The sequence below is a fragment of the Charadrius vociferus genome, unplaced genomic scaffold, assembly GCF_000708025.1.
Source record: "Charadrius vociferus isolate BGI_N301 unplaced genomic scaffold, ASM70802v2 scaffold436, whole genome shotgun sequence".
Classification (NCBI taxonomy): domain Eukaryota; kingdom Metazoa; phylum Chordata; class Aves; order Charadriiformes; family Charadriidae; genus Charadrius; species Charadrius vociferus.
Genome location: NW_009649187.1, coordinates 6,607,288 through 6,628,952, shown reverse-complemented (window position 1 = coordinate 6,628,952; position 21,665 = coordinate 6,607,288). Strand labels below are relative to the sequence as shown.

Here is a 21,665-nt window from a genome sequence, read left to right as displayed (position 1 = left end):
TAATACTTGACAGCTCGCTCAGGCCACCAAGCTAATTGCAGTACTTCAACACTCTGCAGTCCCTTCCCAGTTCTTAGCCATAAATGGCAAATCACATGAGTTTCTCACTTTCTCTTGAAGCTGGGAAGATGTACAAGGTGGCAAGAGACACACACTTTAAAAAAAGGGGGTCGTTTTTAGAAAATCCTGAACGGGTAGAATCAAGAGATGAATCTTTGTAGGCCTCTCCAACCTCAGATCACACTGCCTCACATTCCTGCTTGTTGGCTGCAGCAGGAAGGCGTTCTGCTAATTTTGATTCGACAGTAACTTTCTGAATCCCCCACCTGAATTTGTTTCTTACTAAAACTGATTTGGCACCTGTTGTCCTCCCTTTCTCTGAATGGGCATTGCCCTGCGAGGTTTAGATAGTTATTTTAGAATGTCTGCTTCTGCAGAGACTCCTGAGTTTTAATGATATTTAATCTCTTCTTTTCTCATTTTTCTTCCCTCTTATTTCTCTTGTATACATCTTTTTCACCGGTGCCTGAGTATGGGCACGAGGCCATGTGAGCAGATCTGAAAGTAGGTTGTTTCTCACTAGCTTCCTAGGTGGGAACCCGGGAGTACCGGTCCCAGTCACTGAGTACTTGTTTGTGGGATATGTCATGTAACATCAGTGGCTCTCCTCACCGTGATGTTTTCTTTCATTCCCTCCTTCTTTTACATCTTGATTGTAGGGTTGAATATGCAGCTTTAGCCACTTTTGGTCTGGGCTGCAGAGGCTCAGTGAATCAGAAAATCAAGCTTTTTTGTTCAATTAGCTTAATTTTTTCTTGTCTCTTGCTTTTCCTAGTGTTTAGTGCCTCTCTACTCCTAGAAGTAGAACTGCGATGGTGAAAAGACCCTCACAATGTGCTCTGGGTGCATCATACAGACAGGCTGTAGTTTACAAACAAGCCCTGTGTTTCTGAAGGTCAGCCTATGACCAGCTCTAGCTTGGTGTATGGGTCTCTAACAGCCCTAGCTAGAAAGCAGTAGGGGTTCATACTTCCAGGTCTGGAAGCCAGCCTTCTGTCCCTGAGACAGAGCTGTTACCTTTACACACAACAACCAAACATGCCTGCTTAATAGAAGACTGTAGCAAGGAGAAGGCTATTCTTTGCATTGCCTATGGAGTAATCGGTCACATGGAAAGAAAGAAACTGTTTTTTTTCTCTGTGACCATTGCTTTTCTGGGCTTCTCTTCCCATATGTTGGGTGAATTCCACCTTGTCCCACTTCATAATTGTCAGATCTTAAAGAATGCTTGCAGAAGTAGCCACTGTGAAACTTAAGAGCTTGGAAAACTAGTTGCCGGACTGTAATCCAGACATCATTGCTGGTCTAGGAAGCTGTGCCAAGGAATTTGTAGAAACATAGTTTCTAGAGCTACCCGTTAAAATTTGCTGATAAGCATGTGATGGTCGAAGCAGCTGTCAGTAATCTGATTGAAAAAGTTTGGGAAGATTGTGCTCTGGTACAGGATGATATTCTATGCCAGATTTACTGTTGATTCTTCATGGGGACTTTTAAAACTCTTTTGGGCACCTTCAAATGCCTCCCGTGTTTACGCTTTTGCTTCCTTTTGGTAGTGAAGCATTTCTCTCTCTGTCAGCAGTGGAGTACCGTGCTCTAAGCTCCTCTTCATTGCTTGTGTTTGCACAGTGACTCAGACCCTTGCATTCCTCCCCTCACTGATAGAGCCATCTCACGGACCTGATAGAAAGCTGGCCAGCCCCGCAGCCCCAGCAGTGATCCGTAGCAGACTTGGACCAGGCTCTTTCAGTCCTTTTTGGTGCTTCCAGCTCCCTTTGAGTGGCTATACACATGCCTCCAAGCCTGTATGTGTATGATTAACTCCACAGTGCAAACAGAAGATGTTTGATCTTCTGACTAGTGAACAAGGTCTGATGTCAAGAAGGATAATAGCTGTTGATGTTCAGCAGACAGGCTGCTGTGTGCCCAGTTGCTGTTTCCCAGAAGCAAAGGGCATCTTTATTGATCACTTTTCACAAATACTTTTGCTCACACTACACAGGCAGGTTACTGCTGTGCCCACAGCTGCTTATTATATGGCGCAAGGATGCTCATACCCGCCTGTTTTTTGTATTTTAGGCTCTCTGTGACCTTTCCTCTCATCTTTCCTCAGTGTGAAGGAAGGGAAACCATGGCATGCTGACAGTGGAAAGGAGCGGGAGAGGAGGGACAAGTTATTACCAAGCCAGTTCCTGGGGTCACTGGGTGTGGATGGGAGGGAGGGAGGGAGAGATGGGATTTGAGCATAGCTTATGTCAGAAGTAGTGCTCAGAGCTGTTTTGGCAGCAGTATCTGTGACGAGGCAGAGCAAGCTGCCAGGCCTTGTTAAACAGTGCATGTGTGTTACAGGACATAACGGCACACTCAGAAGTACAGGGAAATGGCTATTCGGTTGGGCTTGTCTCATCTTCTAAATCCAGTTACTTGGGCCTGTATCCAAGTGACAGCATTACCTGCGTGAGCCGTTTTACCAAATGTAGTCAGTCTTGAGACACAGTTGCTAAGCTGGGTCACATGCAGGCTTTTTTTATTCTGGCAGTCTTGAAGGGGCCCCAGGTGGTGACCGGTGTCCTCCCGGCTACATAGGGTACTTGGTTTATGCCAGCGAGCCAGGAATTTCATGCAGCAAATTTTTCCTCTAAATGTTTCACTAAGCAAGTCAAAGGGATGAGCCACCTTTGCGGTCACACCACCTTCCTGCTGTCTCCCAGAAATGCGCAAAATACGACATGAGACACATCCTTTGGCTGCCTTGTGTGCTCCATGGCATGGCCCTGCAGTTACACAGAAGATCTTTCTGTCTTTTGCTCTGTGTTGTATTTAGCACATCCTTTTTACAAGACAGCACCAAGCGCACGCTGCTCTTTGAAGTGTAGGTGCCAGAGCCTGTCTGGCAGAGCCTCCATCAGCTCAGTAGGAAACCAGAAGTGAAAAACTCAGAGGCAAACAAACATGATAAATCTTTAACTCTGCTTACTTTCTGTTTGTCCCAGAGTCCAGCCATTGTTTTCTGTTGCCTACGCGAAGACCCGTGGGTCTGAGCACCTTATGGACAGGATTAAATTCATTTCACAGTGTCTTGGGGACGACTTAGACACAAAGAGCTACTATCTGTCAGTACCTCTTGTTGCACTGAGACCAGTCCGTGGTGACACTGGGCAGAGAACTGAATTCAGACCTCCTGAGTGCCAGCAAATGTCTTCATCCCAAGACCATCTGTCTCCTGCTTTCCCCTTTTGCTCTTCCCCTACTGTGAGTGGGAAAGCCATTCCTGCCCCCTGCCAGGGAAGCCTGTTGTTGCCTGCTGACCTTACCTGGCATCACCAGGATTAAGCTCTGAACTGTGCAGCAATGGGTGCCCCTACTATGACTGACATCTCTTCCCCTCCCTGCACTAGCAGACACTCTGTTGGAAGTGCTAAATCATCCACATAGTCATTCTTCCATTGGCCTTAGTGTTCTGCTTTTGTTTTGCTAACTTCTAGCCGTGGTGTGGTTTGTGTCTGGCAAAGTGCTGTTGTGTTACAGGCACTGGGATGCCCAATTCCATGGGACCTGTCAAAGCCACACACCAGAGTCAAGCTGGCAGCAGTCTTTTGCACTCTTTTCCAAAAGTTAAAATACTGAAAAACAGGCAGTAGGGAAATGTATCTGCTTGAGAGAAGAGATGACTTGGCAAGGCAGACACAGCACACAGGCTTCTGAACCCTGCAGTGCTGGGGGTCTCCCGTGGGTGCTCAGTGCCACGTGCTCAGTGCCACTTTGCCCAAGGGTTTACATCCATAGGCTTGGCAGGACATTTTTCAGGGGCTGCCTATGTTGGAGGCTCTTGCAAGCTAAAACCTTATCAGCTGGTGTCTATTCCTAGGACTACGTCCTAGTGCAGTGTCTCTTTGCAGTCTGTGTTCAGATCCGCAGGTATGCTTGTTTGTATTTTAAAGTGTGAACTGCCAGTTGTTCCTTTACACTTGAGACGTCAGCTCCAAAGTGAATGAAAGCTGATGGGCTGTGGGGTTTTCCTGTGAAAACTGTCCCTTGCCCTAGCCTGCACCGTGCTGCCCCTCTCCCTGACGGGCACCCCCACACCATTCCTCAGGGGTTACAGAGAGGTCCGTGTCCCTCCTCTCCTGAGTTCCTCCTGTCTTGCAAGTGCTACATTTCTTTCATTTTTCATCAAGGCAGTGTTGTATACTGGCAGATACATATTCATCAACCCAGACAGCCAGGGCAGTCTGAGATGTGAACAGCCTCTTGCTGACAGTAGAATCGAGCTAGGAAGAAACAGTACTGTTACCTCTTTTACCAGTATCCCATGTCTTCTCTATTTTCAGATCAGCATCTTCATGACCCACCTGTCCAACTATGGGAATGACCGTCTGGGACTGTACACTTTTGAGAGCCTGGTCAAGTTTGTGCAGTGCTGGACCAACCTTCGCCTGCAAACACTGCCCCCTGTCCAACTTGCAAAAAAGTACTTTGAAATCTTTCCCCAGGAGAAGAACCCATTGTGGCAGGTGAGAAGGCAGCTTTAACCGCTCCTAGTGGTTTTCCAAGAGGTATGTCCCACATTTGAAGTGGGGTGAGACTGCTGATCCAGAGCCCAGAGGGGTAATGCATAAAGATTTTAGGTTTAACCTTGGTGGCTTGAGGCTGCAGGTGGCAAATTGCAAGGTGGAAGGGATGGGGAGCAGTAGGACGCAGTTACGGTGTGAGCTTAGGGAAAGGGATGGCTGTCCTAAGTGACTGGTGGGCAGACTTGTGGGCATTTGGGTTGTTAAAGGGCTTATATTAGAGCAAGCTGCTGTGAAATGTTAAGTGTGCAAGGAAGAACCCTGTTTGGTGCTGGAGGAGCTTGCAGGCATGTTAATGTGATTAATCTAAAGTAATTTCACACTGCAGAATTCATGTTCATTAAATAAAAACATGCTTATTCCATTTTATCCCAGTGCAGCAGCTCTCTGCATGGTAATGAGCAGACGAAATTAACTGAAGGTGATAGAGTTGTCTGTCTGCCAGAAGTTCACAGATGCTGAGCTGTGCTATCATGGTGGCCCAGCCCAGCGCAGCTACATAGGGCAAGGCCTGTGGTTAACACTCTCAGAGGGACTTTGGCCCCCGTGTCACTTTAGAGCTTTTGAAAACGTTCCCCTGTGTTTTTACTTAACTCTTCTTGATGCCTGGCAGAGCAGCAGTGTGGCTGTGAAGTCTTCTTCATATGCTAATAGCATTTTCCCGAGAGGACGGGCCTTCCAGCTTTTCCTCCCCTTTCCATTAGCTCCTGTGGTAATGCTTAATCCCATCACTTGTGCTGCAGAATCCCTGTGATGATAAGAGGCACAAGGATATCTGGTCCAAAGAGAAAACATGCGATCGACTCCCCAAGTTCCTCATCGTGGGACCTCAGAAAACTGGTAATGTGAATACTTTATCTAAAGATAGATTGCAGCCTCCCTCTCATTCCTCCAGAGAAGAGAGCTGGAAGGGTCTGTGTTGTAGATGTGTATGGCTGCCCTTTGTGCAGGCTGCCAAATGGCTGCAGAGGACATTTCAGAGAATCTCAGATTTGTTCTAACCTAAATCCGGCAAGCCTGTCAGTACTTCGCGCCCTGGCACTTTGCTTGGCTCAGTCCTGATTTGCAGGGAAAAGCCCTACCTGCAGAGTAGAGTTTTGGCTTTTCCACATAAGCTCAGAGCAACTGTGACCTTTCTTAGTGTGTCACAAACATAAGCTGTCAGCAGGACTAACACACACGCTTAGCAAAGGTTACAAGGAATGCCCCCTAGTGCTTTTATTGCGACAGATCTGTGTACCCACTGCATGCTCCATGTCACTGTCAGTGGGAGGTAGCGATCCTCTTTTGTCTGACCTCTGTCACCACCTCTTAACTGCTGTGGCATTGTGGTTGGCAGTGACGTGGCTTTATATACTGTACTGAGGAGTCCCTTCTAGGCTGAAGAGAGCAAAATCTCTTCAGCCAAAGCCAGGTCTTCAAACCTTGGCTTTCTCTGTAGCGCAGTGAAACAGCAGCCGCCAACCGTGCGCAACAAACGGTGATGCTGGCCTTGGGAGGAGGCTTGTCCCAGCCAAGCTGCTGTCTTCTGCCTGCGTCACTGTGAAGCTCTGTTGGTGTGCGCGCAGTGTGAGTCCTCCTGTATCACGGCCCAAGCTGCTTGCAGTGGCACAGTAAGAAACCCCTTCTCTCGGCTGATTTATGGGCCTGCTGGAGGCCTACAGCTGTGTGCTGAGCAGGATTATCAGGTTTGGCTGAGTAAAGGGAAAACATCTACAGCAGAGACAGGCCAAGGCATCTCTAGCTGAATTCTCATCCAAGGACACTAATGTTGTCTCTAGCATATCTCCTTCCCAAACACAAGATAGTGCCCTGCAGTGCCCAGGTGATCTCCCATTTGGCAGGTATGGGTTCTGCCACGTGACGGGGTGGCTGTGCCACCAGGGAAGAAAAGGCATGGGGATATCCGACATGGGTGACGGCTGTCATGCTTAGGAGGTGACTTGTTAGCTGCATGAGCTGAAACATGGGATTGAACTGCTTGTTGTCACTGCTGTTGGAACCCGCATGAGTTAAGGAGTGGGTTAGCCATGCATGATAGGAGCGTGCCCATCTGGGGACTGGTTTTTGCAGCGTAGGTAAAGCCTTCCATTCAGCCAAGCATTATGTGTGACCCAGGTCCCATTAACTGGTTCCTGTTGCAGGTACAACAGCTGTGCACTTCTTCTTGACCATGCATCCAGCTGTCACCAGTAACTTCCCAAGTCCATCCACCTTCGAGGAGATCCAGTTTTTTAATGGACCCAACTATCATAAAGGAATCGATTGGTAAGAATCCCAGCACGTGTTGCTCTGTGATAAGGTGCGCCCACGTTGTCTTCTCCTGAGTGTCTCTCTCTGTCTGTCCACCTCAGCCACCTTAGTAGCTTCTCTAGTTCTGAACAACTGTTTTCATTGCTATTGCTCAGTGCATGTTCTCTGTTTTCCTGCTAACCCAACTGCTTAGTCCCTGGAGCAGGACAGGTGGTTTCTGACCTTAGTGACTGCTCACCAGGAGACTTGTAGGTGTGATTTAACTTTAAAAATGTAGAGTCTTTGTTGAATGCACTACTGTTACGAGATTGCTTTTCCTTTAACATGCAAAACGGACAACAGTGTGCTCATTAAAAAGTTCTTCATGGTTTCCAAGTTAAGACACACAGTACAGAGGGAGAGCCTCCCTACTGTTGTTCTGGGCCCTTTTAGACTTAGAGCCATTGCTGCATTCCTTGCACTGGCTCCAGCGTCCACACGCATACTCTGATCTTTACCTGTAAAAGTACGCATTATGATAAAGTGTTTCCACCTGGCCGGGAAATTCTGCTGTCACTATGGAACTATTATGGCACAACTTTTCCAGGCAGAGAAATTTTAAAGGTGTTCCTTGCTCGAACCATGAACTTTGGGTCGACCGTGGCACTGCAGTCCCTCATGCATGGTTCTGAGGGATGGCTGTGTGGCAGTAAGGTATTCTGCTGCAGGATTTCTTTGCCCGTGAGCTATGGGAGATCTTGTCTGACTTCTGATCGTTTAGAGGACCATTGAAAAGATCATAGAACCATAGAATGGTTTGGATTGGAAGGGACCTTGAAGATCATCCAGTTCCAACCCCTCTGCCATGGGCAGGGACACCTCCCACTAGACCAGGTTGCTCCAAGCCCCATCCAGCCTGGCCTTGAACACCTCCAGGGATGGGGCAGCCACAACTTCCCTGGGCAACCTGTTCCAGTGCCTCGGGGTGAAAAATTTCTCCCTAATATCTAATCTAAATCTACCCTCTTCCAATTTAAAGCCATTCTCCCTTGTCCTATCTATTCCAGATACTGGAAAATGGTTGATACTTGAGTGAAGCCCATGAGTCAAGCACTACAGAGCAGTTGCACTAGCTGACAGATAGGCCTGGAAAGCACAGGCTTTTACTTGCATCCCCTGGAAAAGTCATCCAGTTTGAGTGTAGCATCACAAGCAAGAGGAGAATCTTCATGTTCAGCATGGAATCTGAGTTTGTTGTCCAGCTTAGATTTCAGCAGAGACCAGTCTTCCGGTGCTTTACAGTGCCCTGCCCCCCATTACCCTCTACCCTGCAATTACTTGAATGTCTTACAGTTTCCATGTTCCTAATTTGACGAGCTCGTGTGAGGCAGAGCAGAGCTCTTGACCCTGCCTCTCAGCTATGGCCTGAGGTACAAAGAGACAAATGATTTAGCCGGGTTTAAAGCAGCGGTCAGTGGCAGGGCAGGCAGCTGAGGTAGGTGCGAACGGTGTCTGTTGAAGAAGCGCAAGGGCATTATTTTGTCGTGTGCCATTTCTTTGTGGGTCCATGCTGCTCACCAGCATCCCATCTGTTCGGCAGGTACATGGAATTCTTTCCCATACCCTCCAATGCCAGCACAGACTTCATGTTTGAGAAGAGTGCTAATTACTTTGACACAGAGGTGGTACCAAAACGCGGTGCAGCCCTGCTGCCTCGAGCCAAAATCATTACTGTTCTGATCAACCCTGCTGACCGAGCCTATTCCTGGTACCAGGTAACTTCTCTGCACTGTTCTGTGGGTGAGGGCCAGAGAGCTGTTCCAGGGGGTGAGGTGGAAAGCCAGGGGCAGAACACCAGGGATCCATTTGCACAGGGGACCGGGGAGGTGACGCAGGCTGCCTCAGAGTGGGGACAGTTACATCCAAAAGCATTGGTGGGCGGTTTTGCTGAGTCAGTGGGGTCTCCAGAGATGTGTAAGGCAGAATTTTGTGTTCCTGCTCCTAAATTCAGCCTATGTTTTACAGCACCAGCGTGCTCACAACGACCCCGTGGCGCTCAATTACACCTTCTACCAAGTGATCTCTGCGAAATCCCAGGCCCCTCAGGAACTGCGCAACCTGCAAAGCCGATGTCTGCTCCCCGGCTGGTATTCAACTCACCTGGAGCGCTGGCTAACGTACTACCCCTCTGGGCAGGTAGGAGCTTTGGCAGTAGAGGCTCTCGTGAATCCCATTGTAGGTTTAGTGTAGCGGAGAAGAGAACAAACTGTAACACGTGCACGTGCTCCCTCCCCCATTGTTTTCATTTCACCGTCTGTCTTGTCTTTTGGAACAAGAGCCACCACTTGCTTCCTCCTGTTATGACTTGATTAGAGATCAGGCTTTAATACTCCAATTTTGCGCTTTATTGTATTTGTAAAAGTAAACGAGCGCAGGAGGATACTGTGATCTCCCAGAGGCCTCTGCAATATTGAGAGGTTCAGCAGGAACAGCAGTGTTAGCGCTCCTTTCCTTTCATCTTGGCAGCCTGTAGCCCAGGGACCCTCTTCAGGCCCAGTAAGTGTTCAGCTGCTTGCTGTGGTTTCATTGCTTTGAAGAGAGGCTCTTGGACTCTGCCACTTGTTAGTTCCTGTGTTGTGAGGCATTTAGCTGTCTGCTGAAGGGAAATTTCACTGCAGAGATGTCAGGTGTATGAATTTTTGCAAAAAGTCAACAATATAGACCATTACTGTCTCTAAATTCCCAAGAAATTTATAAACTGTCTAATACAGTGTGACCCAGGATATGTTTTTTCAAGTTCCTTTCTACTGCTGGGGTTATCCTCAGACAGTCTATAATCCAGCAGAGTCTTACAATGCCCATTTAGTCTCTCATTCTCTGCCAAGGCAGCAGTCTAAACTGTACATGATAGATCTGCCAAGACTAAAAGAGACATGGGAGAACATTCCTGGGCTTGTATCTCATTGCCTTACTCTTCCCGGAGGTTACTGCTGTGAGGAATGATAGAGCCAGACACACCATCCTTGTACTTATTATGGGTTGGGGCCTCCTACCTTCCCCAGGCTTGAGTTGATGTGACTTTTTCTGTTCTGTTCTTTGGAATAGGTAATTTATTAGCACAAGTGTTGTTCATTATTGTCTATCATACGTGTAACAGGAGACTAATCGTAGGTTACAGAAGAATACTTAGCACAGTGGCTGCTGACATCTAAAAAGAACACATGAGGTTTCCAGAGACAGTCTGTAAATCGTGCTACTGCTGGGCCTTAATGCGCAGTTGCAGGGGGTTTGGCCAAAGGCAAGTTTATTAAGCAAAGCCTGTCATAATCTGCTGGTTTATAGTACTTGTGGCCTGTATCATAACTTCTCTGTCAGTCGTGACAAACGGGCCATGTCTGCCCACCATGTTGCTTTAGGAAAAACAGGTTTTGGCAGCCTTTACTCGCGCACACAAAGGCCAGGGGCAGCGCGAGAGCCAGGACGCTCACAGGTGGCATTCCCAGCCTGAGGTGGCTGCTGTCTTTGCAGCTTCTCATTGTGGATGGTCAGGAGCTGAGACACAACCCCGCCTCTGTAATGGACAACATCCAGAAGTTCTTGGGAGTTACGCCGCTCTTCAACTACACCCAGGCCCTCAGGTAGGGAAATCGGTTTTGGGAGGACACTAATTAGAGTGTGACACTAATAAGCACTTGAGTGGAAGAATAACTTCTTATCTCTGACTACAAAACCTGCCAAGGTTTCGGCGGTATGCCTAGCCTTAAAATTAGATTCAGATAGCATGAGATGCTACACAGAGACTAGAATCATAGCTTAGTCGTTCCAGAAATGACAGGGGAAGGGGTGGTTTTGGCACTGTCATGGAGAAGTATGAAGTTGCTTACAGCAGTAATTACGATGTTTTCCATTTGGTCTTTGTGGTTTTGGAAAAGGTGCTGGAATTATTAACGCGCCTTATGCTTTGTGTTATGTCTGACAGAAAGTAGAGAAGGTATGATAAAAAATGTGTGACAAGCTGCTCGTATCTTCAACCAGATGGGGAATTAGAGACGCATCGCACGGTTTTGAGGTAGAGAGCCTATTATTACAGAAAACATGGACTTGACAGGTGCCCAGAGCTATCAGAAGAAGTGTTGGTGGAGGCACTACCTCACTCCTACTAAGTTGAAGGAAGTTACTTGGCCATTACTGTGATCTTGCCCGCAGCGCAAGTGCAGTTAATCTGAATAGCTGAAGGTGAATGGTGGCCACATCAGTCTTCAGTGGAAACTCTACAAGCCCACTGGAGATCCCAAATATTGTTCTCTGCAGCCTATGCTAGCTGAGGGTAGTGGGTGGTGTGCGTGTGCAGGCATACAGCAATTGCCCTTTCCTTGAACAGTAAAGAGAGGAGACCCAATTCAGTTCTCCTGCAGTTGTTTTCCAATGGGGTGGCACATGGCTCCCCAGGGGAGGGCAGATTTAGAGAAATGTCAGATGACTTGAAAGCCTTACTAGCTGGAGCATATGTGGTGATGGTAAACAGGCTATTGCCAGTAGTGGTAGTGGCTGATACCCTTCAGCCAGGGTCAGGAAAGAAATGGTATGGTGCCGCTTGGCTCAGAGTTTGGGAGAGGTACTTGCTCAAACCTTAAGCTCACCTTTGGCCAAGTGAGGGGACAGGACAGACTAGGCCCAGACACGGTTCCCAGCTTTGCCTTATACCTGTGTTTTAGCAAGAAGAGAAACAGTGACTCTTTAAACGGTCAGGGGATTCTCCAATACGTCTCAAATATAACGAGATTTAAAAGAATTTACATGCACTGAAACATTGATTATTATTCCCCCCCCTGCCCCAAGCTCAACAGACAAATATTGTAACACCATGTTACCTCTGAAATTCACATAAAGCTGAAACAGTCATGGCTGTAATGGATTTCTTGTAGTCAAATGCTAAAAAAAACAACCACCCAGAACCAATTCCACAAATAAATACATAAGTAAAACCCAACCCCAATTTGTAAAGCATTGAAATGGGAAATACCTATGGAGTTACTTGATTTCTGCTGCTACTAATTGGGCACATGGCCATATCTTTTAAAGACAAGTGTTCTTTTCAGATTTGATGAAGCAAAAGGATTTTGGTGCCAGCTGCTAGATGGAGGAAAGACTAAATGCCTAGGAAAGAGTAAAGGAAGAAAATACCCTGACATGGATTCCTTGGTGAGTAACTGTCTCAAATCTTTTGGCAGCAAGAGATATGGAAACCTGGATTTTCCTACCACCTCTGTCCTAGATGACCTATGGAACACATGCTGAGAGTAACATTTTCTTTCATGCTAATGTGGTCTGTATTTTCACACAGTCCCGGCTGTTCCTAAGAGACTTCTACCGGGAGCACAACATTGAATTATCCAAGCTGATGAACAGACTTGGGCAGCCCCTTCCAACCTGGCTCCGAGAGGAACTGCAGAACTCCAGCTGGAGCTGAGAGGGACTCCCTTGCCCCCAGTGCCATTGGGATGTGTGGTGCTCCAACGCGTGCTATGATGCCATTTCTTGTCAAGCCAAAACAACTGGACAAATGAGCAGGAGCAGAGAACGTGCATGTGAAGCCCTTCCCCACCATTAGGAAGGGCTGCTGCCTCTGACGCTGCCCTGGGGCATGGAGTGCGAGTCACATTCTGGAGTATTAATGGTGTGTTACACTTTGACTTTTACTTACAGGAAGGATTTGGAATGCCTGCCCTACTTTGAGCAGGGGAGACAGCACGGTTAACACTTCATGTTTAAATTACTCTTCTCGGTATATGAAACAGGCCCTAGCTGGAGGGTTAATGTGTTACTCCTCTGCGTCCAGAAGTAAAGACAAGCGGTGAGCTATCGAGCCCACTGCTGAGAAAAGAGCAGCAGCTTAATAAAAGGGGAATCTAGTCCAGTGAACCCCAGCTTTTACCCAGTAGTCTATTTGGCAACAGCAAGGTACAAGAACGCCTTGTTCCTCCCCAAGCAGAGTACAGTGGCCATGATCATTACTTACAGTGCCACTGTGTGTGCTTGTTGGGGACTGCACCTTCTTGGAGACAGATGTAATAGATGTAAGATTGCCTCCCCTTACCTGCAGCATCGTTGGTGTCATAGAGTGTCCGGTGACTTTGGTCGATGGTCAGTGGGAGCTAAAGGCAAAGCTGCAGATATTGACACACAGGAACCGATTTGTTATCTTGGGGAAAATGTTGTCATATATGGCAATATGGCAAGTATTTCTCTGCAGGGACTTTAGACATTTCAAAAGATAACCAAGGAGCAGTATGTCCCCTTAGAGCACCTTGGAGGCATGTGTTAGGCACAGCAGCTGGGGGAGGCAAAGCTCAGGTATTGTAATATAAGGCTGATACAGCTGAAAGCAGACAATTCAGTTCCTCATCTCTGATCATTTGAAAAAAAAAAAAAACAACAAAAAAGCAACATTTTTCTTTTTTCAACAGCTCTAGGGCCCCTACCACATATGCTGATAGCTAGCACCTGTTTTAATCCCCTTGCAGTTCAACAATCCAAGCAGAAAAGCAAAAAAACAGTTAAAAATAAGTATCTTTCAGCTATAAAGGGAAGGTTTGGACTTAGAAGTGGTTTCCTGTGTCCAAAAGGGGCTGTTTAGTTTACTACGTCTGCACATAGGCAAGCAAGCACTCTAAGGTGCTTTGCCTCCTTCTGCAGTTGCTAGATAATTATTCTCAGAAGAAATCCTCCGTCATGGTTGTACATGTTTTCTGTCACTGAGCCATGGGCGTCTGGAGTTGTGTGGGCCATCGTCCCTCCCTCCCGGGCACAGATGGTCTTTGGAGATTGCTGCAGTTCCAGAGAACAGCGGGGCAGGATCCATATGAACACAGATTATGGAAACTTCCACAACTGTCATGAGCTCCTTTTCTCCCATCCAGAGAGAAGTTGCTTCAACCAAGCTTTTCCATTGAGCCTTAGGTATTGTGTATTTCTGAATGAATGGTGCATTTACCGTTGTATGTAAATGTATATAGTATGCAATATAGTATTTTATTTCATGTGCCCTTGGAAAGGGTTATTTTGTGCAGCCAAAAAAAAAAAAAAAGACAAAATGACTAGAAACCCCTCTCTCACTCCTGTTAGAGAGAAGAGCCCGACTTCCTGCACTGGATTCATGTACAGCATCATTCACATTGAATGATAAATTCTTGGCTCTCGAAGCTGAGCACAAGTGTCTGAATAAAGGGTAGAAGTAGTAGTAAGTGGACTCAATAAATGTACTACTTATTTTTCTTCTTTGTGATGATTTGGAGTGATGTCACAGATGCTAAACTGATAGAAGCGTAAGAAAAAACGAAAAACCTACTGATACTGAACCCAGCTGATATTTGGGAGGGCAAAGGTGTTAAAGTTATATTTGTAACAACACAGAAACAGCGTCCTAAGACTGCTTTCTCTGCAAGTGCAGCTCTAGGCTTGCAGAAGCTGGCATAGCACACAACCTGTAGTTAGACTCATTCGTACTGGTTTGCACTAGTGATGACTTTTGGGCCATCCCTGGCTCCTGTAGTAGTTCCCAGCTGTGCACCTCCTGTCCAGGTGTGCTCCATCACAGGGCCTGGCCCAGCAGCCCTTGAGCAGACCTACAGTAATAAGCAACCTTACGTTGAACTGGAAGCAGAATCTCATTTAAATAGTCAAGGTTGTGGCAGCATTATAAAACAGCCCTGCAACTCTCACTTCACTGAGCACTTCACAAATATACACAGCAGTAACAGAGCAGCTCTTTTTACATGCTGCCACAGGGGGAGGAGGAGGATCCCAGGACCAATGCTACTGGTACTCCATTAAACACAGTTTCTCCTGTTTAAGCCTTTACAAGTTGTCACTTACACAATTACTGTATGCTTTACCTTGGACTACGGTACATCTTTGAGGAGATGGATTTAAACATTAAAAAGTAATCAAGGTACCAGGAATAAACGTTGGGAGGGGCTCACTAAATGTCAGGGTCAGTTAACTGGCAATAGTCCTTCACTGAAGGCAGCAAAGGGCAGCAGTGTGTTCTCATTATTTATTCTTTCCCTCCTGCGATTGCTTCTTTTCTACATTATGCTAATTCTTATTGCTTATGCTAATGGCAAACAAATCACCTGCTGTGGTCAGATCCAAATGTGGGATGACCTTATCTGATATAGCTGATTGATGAAGAGTCATTTTCAAATCTGGTACCTCCCTCTGACAGCACATTGCTGCAGAAGTTCTTATATATCAGAAGCTCCATGATACCAAAAAGCCAAAAACATCTTTTCCTGTGAGCTACACCGGTTATGAGGTACTGACCCGTTAGGCACACCCTCACACCACATCGCAATAGTGGAAATAAACCTCATCTTCCTACCTCACTGTTTAGTAATAGAACATCATGGTAAGCAGTTCACCTCTAAGACAAGGAAAACAGTAAGCACAAAACATTACCTGAATTATTTTTTTTTTTAATGTATTAAGACAATTGTTTTGGTCTGATGCATAGGAAACTGACCCATTTAAAAAGGAGTAATTTGACCAAGGCATCGGAAAGGCACTTGATTGTAACAGCAACAGTAGCCAGGTCATGTCACTCTTCAGAACTGGAAGGGTGCACCAAAGGTGAGAACTGGCAAAACAAAACAACAGGAAACTCACTCTTTCTTAAAAAAAAAAAAAAAAAGCCATCAGAGTATATATACACACACCCCAACCTCAGAAGAGAGAGCTCAGCATGTGGAGCTGGAACTTCTACTCACAACCAACCTCTGGAATTCAATTGGGAAGATACTTAAAAGCAGGCTGCTACCGCTTTCTACTAGGTACAAGAAATACTGGTACGAGTCTCAACTATAGGGTAAAGAACTTTTAATTGAATGGGGAGAATTTCTCTGTAGGTGGCAGCATGTATCAATGCTACATAAATATCCAATCACTGAAAACTGCAATTTTCAATTGATGACAGCACTGCAGAGGCGCGTATTCCTGGCAGGAGCCTGCAGCTCCTCAAGTCAGGACGACACACAAGAGTCTGGCTATCTAAATCCAACAAGTAACTTGATCAAACTTATCTTTTTTCAGCCCTCGCACTCACTTGGTAAGAAAATCCTTTGATTCCATGCTGGTCATTTTTCTTTATCAATAGTACATGGCAAGAAAAGTAATGACAGACTGGACTGAACGTGTTCAAAAGCCACATTTCAATTATGCTGAGGGCGGGGGGGAGGGGGAGGTAGTGAGAGGGGAGGTAGTTTAAAAAAAAAAAAAAGGTACTATTCAAGGAAAAGACCCTCTTTACCATAATCATGTCATCTGGCATTTAAATTCAGGCACAGAAAGAGAAAACATAAAATACTCTAAAGGAACTGTAGTTGAGAGCCATTCACCCTGTCAGTAGGGCTTAAAAGCAAAGGTGTGCGACAGTCATGATCATCAACAAACACAGAGAAGGCCTCATGGCCCAACCTGCCCTTTTGCTTTTTCAGTGTAGTTTTTTAAAAAAAAGCCATCAGGAGAAGACTCCCCCCACGTGCATCCTGGATAATTCATTTTAATACCCTGCCTTTCTCTTAATGTCTTGGTAAGAAAAATAAAGCTTTCCCAACTCTTATAGAAACCGATTTCAAATTTATGTCATGTTACAGCTGACTGACTTATACCAAGAGGTGGTGATAAACTTCATGGATTGGCCTTTGCTTACTCCATTTCTGTTGACTCAGTTTTGCAGCACTGTGTAGCAATCACCACGCTAGCTCTGGATAAACGGGAAGTAAAAGCCTGTGTTCTGCTTCAAAATACAGCAGTGCTAGGATAGATAAAAACCACACCCACACAAAGAATTAAAAGACAGTTTAGGTTCAACAACTCCCCAAGAGGATATTTCTGAATGGGTTCTCAAGAGAAGGAAAAATGCATATCTCAAATATTAATGACGAGCAAAACGAGACAGAAACGTACTTTCCAGCTAATGCCAGCTGTACCTGTTGCTAGGCAGGGTGCTCCATCAGGTGACAACTCCAGCTCAGCTTGTCTGTGGGCTGTAAAGACACTGAAGTCCAAAGGCAAATACTGTTCTGCAAACTCATATTCCTGGAAAATGCTTCCAAAGGAAAACTCAGAGGCAGGAAAAAGATGGTCGTAGGTGAATGCGTCCGGAGCAGGAGGAGGGGAGCTGGCCCTCTCAGAGGCTGGCATACTTGAGCTACACAGAAAAAGGGTACCTACCTGCAGCATGAGATGTGTTCCAAGGAATGCAGCTTGCAAGGACTAAAACCTTTATTTTATCCATTCCATAAGAAAAAAAATTACACCGTTCCGACCAATGAGCGAAATAGCCAAAAGACCAGGTGGAATCTTGGCACGTCTTCTACCAAATACACTAAACCCAAGATTTTACCCTTACAGTTTCAGAAACTATGCAGGGATCAGCAAGTTAAGTTCTAGAAATACTGCTGTCCCAGACACGAGGTAAGAGTGCATACAGACAAAAGGCACAGACAGTACATGGCCACCCACTAATGTCCTCAGGCATTCAGGGGAGGCCCTTTCGCTTACTCACCTAACCCCTAATTCCACATTTTCCCAGTACTTCCCCTTTATCATCTCATGCCCTCTCCCTCCCATTTTTGGATGCATGGTCTCCCACTCTGTGTGTGTGTGTGCATATATAAATATATATATATATATAAAAAGACACAGAGGGAATGTCCATCTTTAAGAAGTTGCTTCTAAGTATCCTAACACACAAGTACCATCTGTTATTATCTGCATGTACTGATCCTTGGCCAGAGCATTAAAACACACATCCATGTGCCCCCACCAGATTGTTCAGCTAAAGCACCCACCAAACTTCAGATGCAGCCAGTGGGTTAATTCAGAGTGTAAGGCTGCCCTTAGCACACTGCCCTCATTAGGACTAATAAGCAGTTCAATTATCAAGACTAGCAGGACAGTGAAAACCAGCCTGCAGGTATCTTGCAGCAAAGACATCAGCCGCTTCTCGGCTGGGTTCATCTGCACCTGTGCAAATTTGATCTCCTGACCCCCTGATGAAGTGAGCTGTTACTTCCAGAGACACTGACAGCTAAAAGGAAAAATGTATTTCCTATGGTCACAGGGGGAGACAAATCTGACAAGTGGAAGCAAGTCATTGTGAAGACCTCATTCATCTTATCTTTAAGGGATGGACAGTGAGTTAGACATCACCAAATGTAAGAACAACCCCCTGCAAGGTCTCACATCACAGAATTTCATCTGTCTGCACGCAAGTGGGGGCCAGGCACTATCCAGACACAAATCTGTAGCTATTAGTAGCATTTGTTACCCCCAGCCTGGGAAGAGGTGGTGGCCAACACAGAAAACGGCTGCTCAGCTACGTAAAACCATTTCTACACTGGAAGAGCTCTAAAGCATCATCTGCTATGGCAGGTGGCCTTCACTGCAGCCACCTCATGATGTGTTGCTGGTCTAGAGAGTAAGTGACAAAACACATGAGTTAACTGAAAGTCAAAGGAAATTCAAGGTGGCTGTGACCTCTGCTCTTTTACAGGTCATCTGCTGAAATGTCTTTTCAGAATTTCAAAGTCTAAGTATTTTCCCCGCTCCTGGAATAGTGACCAAACTGACAAGACTGCACTGGGTAATAATTTTTCTGCCTTAGCAGTAGATTAACGCTTCTGGGGCCACCAGAGCTTCATCCAATACTCTTACAAAGGTTCCAACAATACCTCAAGAACCTCCCAGCCACATGGCAAGGAAAAACACCATCTCCTTTCTCACTAAGCCTTCCTGTCCTTGCTCATATTTCCATGGCATATGGCTCGGGAACAACAACAGATTAACAGGTGCGGAGATCCAGGTCTGAAAATGTGTTCCAGCAGACCTGGACAGATGACTATGCAGCACCTTCCACACAGCTCCCATTTGTGTGCTCACTCTGAGGAATTTTTTTCCCCAAGAAAAGACTGGAAACTTCTGAAACTACTGATGTGCGCCTCATACCACTGAGCTGCTTACTGAGTCAGTGTCAGCCTGAGGCGAGGTTCCCTGGCTCTTCCTCTCTTTGGGCTCTGCAGCTGCTGGAAGACAACTCTGAGAGGGTCTGTCACACGGAAGCAGTGCAATCTGTATGAGGACTAGAGTGGGTAAAATAACCAAAGAGACAAAGTTTTGAGCACAGTGAAAGATTATGGGCTTCGCGATTTCTTTCCTCTTATGGTCTTTATGGGGACTACACAGAATGAAAGCAAGTACACTTCCAGATAAAGTCCGTTCTAACCTCACAGTAAGCAGCTCCACTGTATTTCCTCAAACCAAAGATACTGGTGACAGTGCTCATGTGCTCCCTTTTTTTTAGTTACAATAGTCTGAAAACTTGTCTGCTCAGGGTCAAAGTGTAGTCTTCTAATAGATATCACAGATAAGGCTCTGACATTTCAGTCCAAATCCTCAATGCAGTAACAGCCACTTCTGCTCCTGATCTTTAACATTCAGCTCTTTTGCCCATTTCCCTTCTGCTTCTTCCCTTCTAAAAGACACTCCCTTCTCTTCCCCTAATTTTCCCTATAAGCCGTAGAAAGGAAAAGATTTTACTTTATAAGAAAACTCTGATTTTCTCCAAACTCCTTTCCCAGTTCTGAACAGGCAAGAATCAGACACCCAAACTTCTCAGAGATCAGGCTGTGCTCTCCAGTCAAGCCCAGGAGTTTTGCCAAGTAACAGGCAGCTCATAATCAACATCAAGTTTAGTTTAAAAACAACAAAACTTAACACATTCTTAAAAGCATCAGAATTTATAATTAGCATGTAACTAGCCACCTTATGGAGGAATGCGAGGCCCTGTAAAGAGATCTTTAAATAGTTACAGCTGCGCAATCGGAAGTAGGGGAACCTCAGTCACACTCTCCGGCCTGTGCACAATCACACTCTCCGGCCTGTGCAGTACACAAAGTCAAACCAAAGAAGCCTTTTTATCTGTTTTGCCCTATGCCTACAAGTTTGGTTTTTTCAGAGTATCATTGAAAATAACACAGGCACACATTTCTAGCTTGCAGAAACTAAAAGCTGCCCATTGTCATTGGCTAAACCCAAGTAAGAAGCAAAATACACTACTGAGAAACCGGATTCCTAACATCCATAATCATCTGACTTCCAGTTTTAAAAGCATTGAAATTTATGTGCTTGTACACTTACAAATGGCGATAGCCTTTTAAATTTCCTTGCCATAAAAATAAAAGCTTCCTGAAACTAATTTTCTGCAATGCTGTCCCTGTGGAGTATCTTGCATAGTCCACCAAACACCTCTGTAAACGCATGGGAGCAGACCACTAGCCTTCTTTCACAACTACATCAAGGGTGAGCAGCCACTGTTTTGCACGATACCTTAGAAATACAAAGCTCCACATTACCACACAGTATCACTGATGTCAAGACCAGAAAAGGAACCTGGTGGCTGCAGAAGTGTAGGCAGAACATCCCAGGCTTACCACCATCTCCCCTGACAGCCATCAACGACACAGACCGCACATACCTCAGCCTCTGCAGAGGCATGTCATTCTCAGAGCAGTACCGGGCAAGAAACCTTTGTCTCACAGCTTCGTAAAAAGCTCTGGCCACCTGCCTTGTGCTGGACTGCTTGGACCTCCCGAAGGCAGGACAGCTATCCACCAGGGCTCACAGGAGCTCCCACTGACACACAGCTGGCCAGCTCCATCAGACTGTCAACATCATAGCAGAGAGAAGAGAGAGTCAGTCTAAGAAAACGAGTGTTTAATCAGGAAACGAGAAGAGACAAGGGATAAGAAACTGATTACAGGAGAGTATTACCCCAGCCAAAAGAAACACGATTGTACAACTTGGAACGACCAGGATCAAAACAGCCTATGAGCCAGCACTGCCCGGTGAGGGACACTCCTGAGGAAGAGCCCAAGCACTTCTGGCAGTCTCCAGGCAGCTCAGCATAGTCATGGACTTTGACTGCCCAAGCTCCAGCTTCTGTCCTCAGCAGCTGCTGCAGAAAGCTGCGGAGGTGGCCCTGGCCCTGCTACTCCAGTCTCAGCTTCTCTCAGCAGGAGGTGCTGAAAGGCATGGAGGGAGCACTGGCTGTGCACAGCAGTCCCAACCTCTCCCAACAGGAGATGGTGTGTGGAGTAAGAGAAGCCCATACAAAACAAAAAAAATAATGTTTACATATTTATAAATGCCAAAATAAATATTTAAGACAGAATCCCCACCCCTCTAACACGTGCGTAATCAGACTGCAAATTGCTCGCAGGACAGCCTCCAGGGGCTCAGGGAAAAAAGCAGTGACTACACCACAGGGCAGCCAGCTCAACTTCCTTCTCATTTCCCAATGCTTCTGAAGCCCACAGCCCACTGGGAAGGAGGAGGAAGAGCGAGCAAAGCAGAGCGCCAACACGCAACAGTGCTGGAGAGGAATGTCATGTTATAAATACATCAGATCAGTGGTTTCCAACAAGTTAAAACTAAAATAAAAAAGACACCAGAAGGAAGGATGGTGTAAATGGAACTACAACTATGTGGGGCAAAGGGTTGTGTGTCCATGGAGCTTCCCCTGCTGTCACGGCGAGAAGGTGGTCATTTCCAGAGAGACCCTTTGCCACAGCTCCTTTGTCTGCTTGCTGCGCTTTAGGTTCTGGAGAACATCATTAAACTGCATCATGCCCATGGGAGTCAGGCAGAAGGCGCTTCTGGCGCTGCGGATGGCATTCACAAAGTCATCATAGTCAGCTGGAGTGAGATGGATCAGCCGATGATGGATGTACTGGATGGGAACAG

The 21,665-nt window shown here is 46.2% G+C and overlaps 2 protein-coding genes across 3 annotated transcripts in view; one reads left to right on the top strand and one right to left on the bottom strand.

Moving 5' to 3' along the window:
* The window catches only part of NDST2 (N-deacetylase/N-sulfotransferase (heparan glucosaminyl) 2), a 24,821-nt gene extending 11,847 nt beyond the window's left edge, over nt 1-12,974 (top strand). Inside the window, exons 6-13 of one of the 2 annotated variants that reach the window (XM_009888776.1) lie at nt 4,389-4,571; nt 5,372-5,468; nt 6,773-6,896; nt 8,461-8,635; nt 8,886-9,056; nt 10,389-10,498; nt 11,960-12,062; nt 12,205-12,974. In XM_009888776.1, the coding sequence (XP_009887078.1) occupies nt 4,389-4,571; nt 5,372-5,468; nt 6,773-6,896; nt 8,461-8,635; nt 8,886-9,056; nt 10,389-10,498; nt 11,960-12,062; nt 12,205-12,330 (1,089 nt within the window). In that variant the 3' untranslated portion in view covers nt 12,331-12,974. The remainder of the gene's footprint in view (nt 1-4,388; nt 4,572-5,371; nt 5,469-6,772; nt 6,897-8,460; nt 8,636-8,885; nt 9,057-10,388; nt 10,499-11,959; nt 12,063-12,204) is intronic. The other variant, XM_009888777.1, reaches the window with a different exon arrangement.
* A 7,653-nt stretch (nt 12,975-20,627) lies between these two features.
* ZSWIM8 (zinc finger, SWIM-type containing 8) overlaps nt 20,628-21,665 on the bottom strand; it is a 62,333-nt gene continuing 61,295 nt past the window's right edge. Inside the window, exon 26 of the mRNA XM_009888775.1 lies at nt 20,628-21,651. Within this exon, the coding sequence (XP_009887077.1) occupies nt 21,448-21,651 (204 nt within the window). The 3' untranslated portion in view covers nt 20,628-21,447. The remainder of the gene's footprint in view (nt 21,652-21,665) is intronic.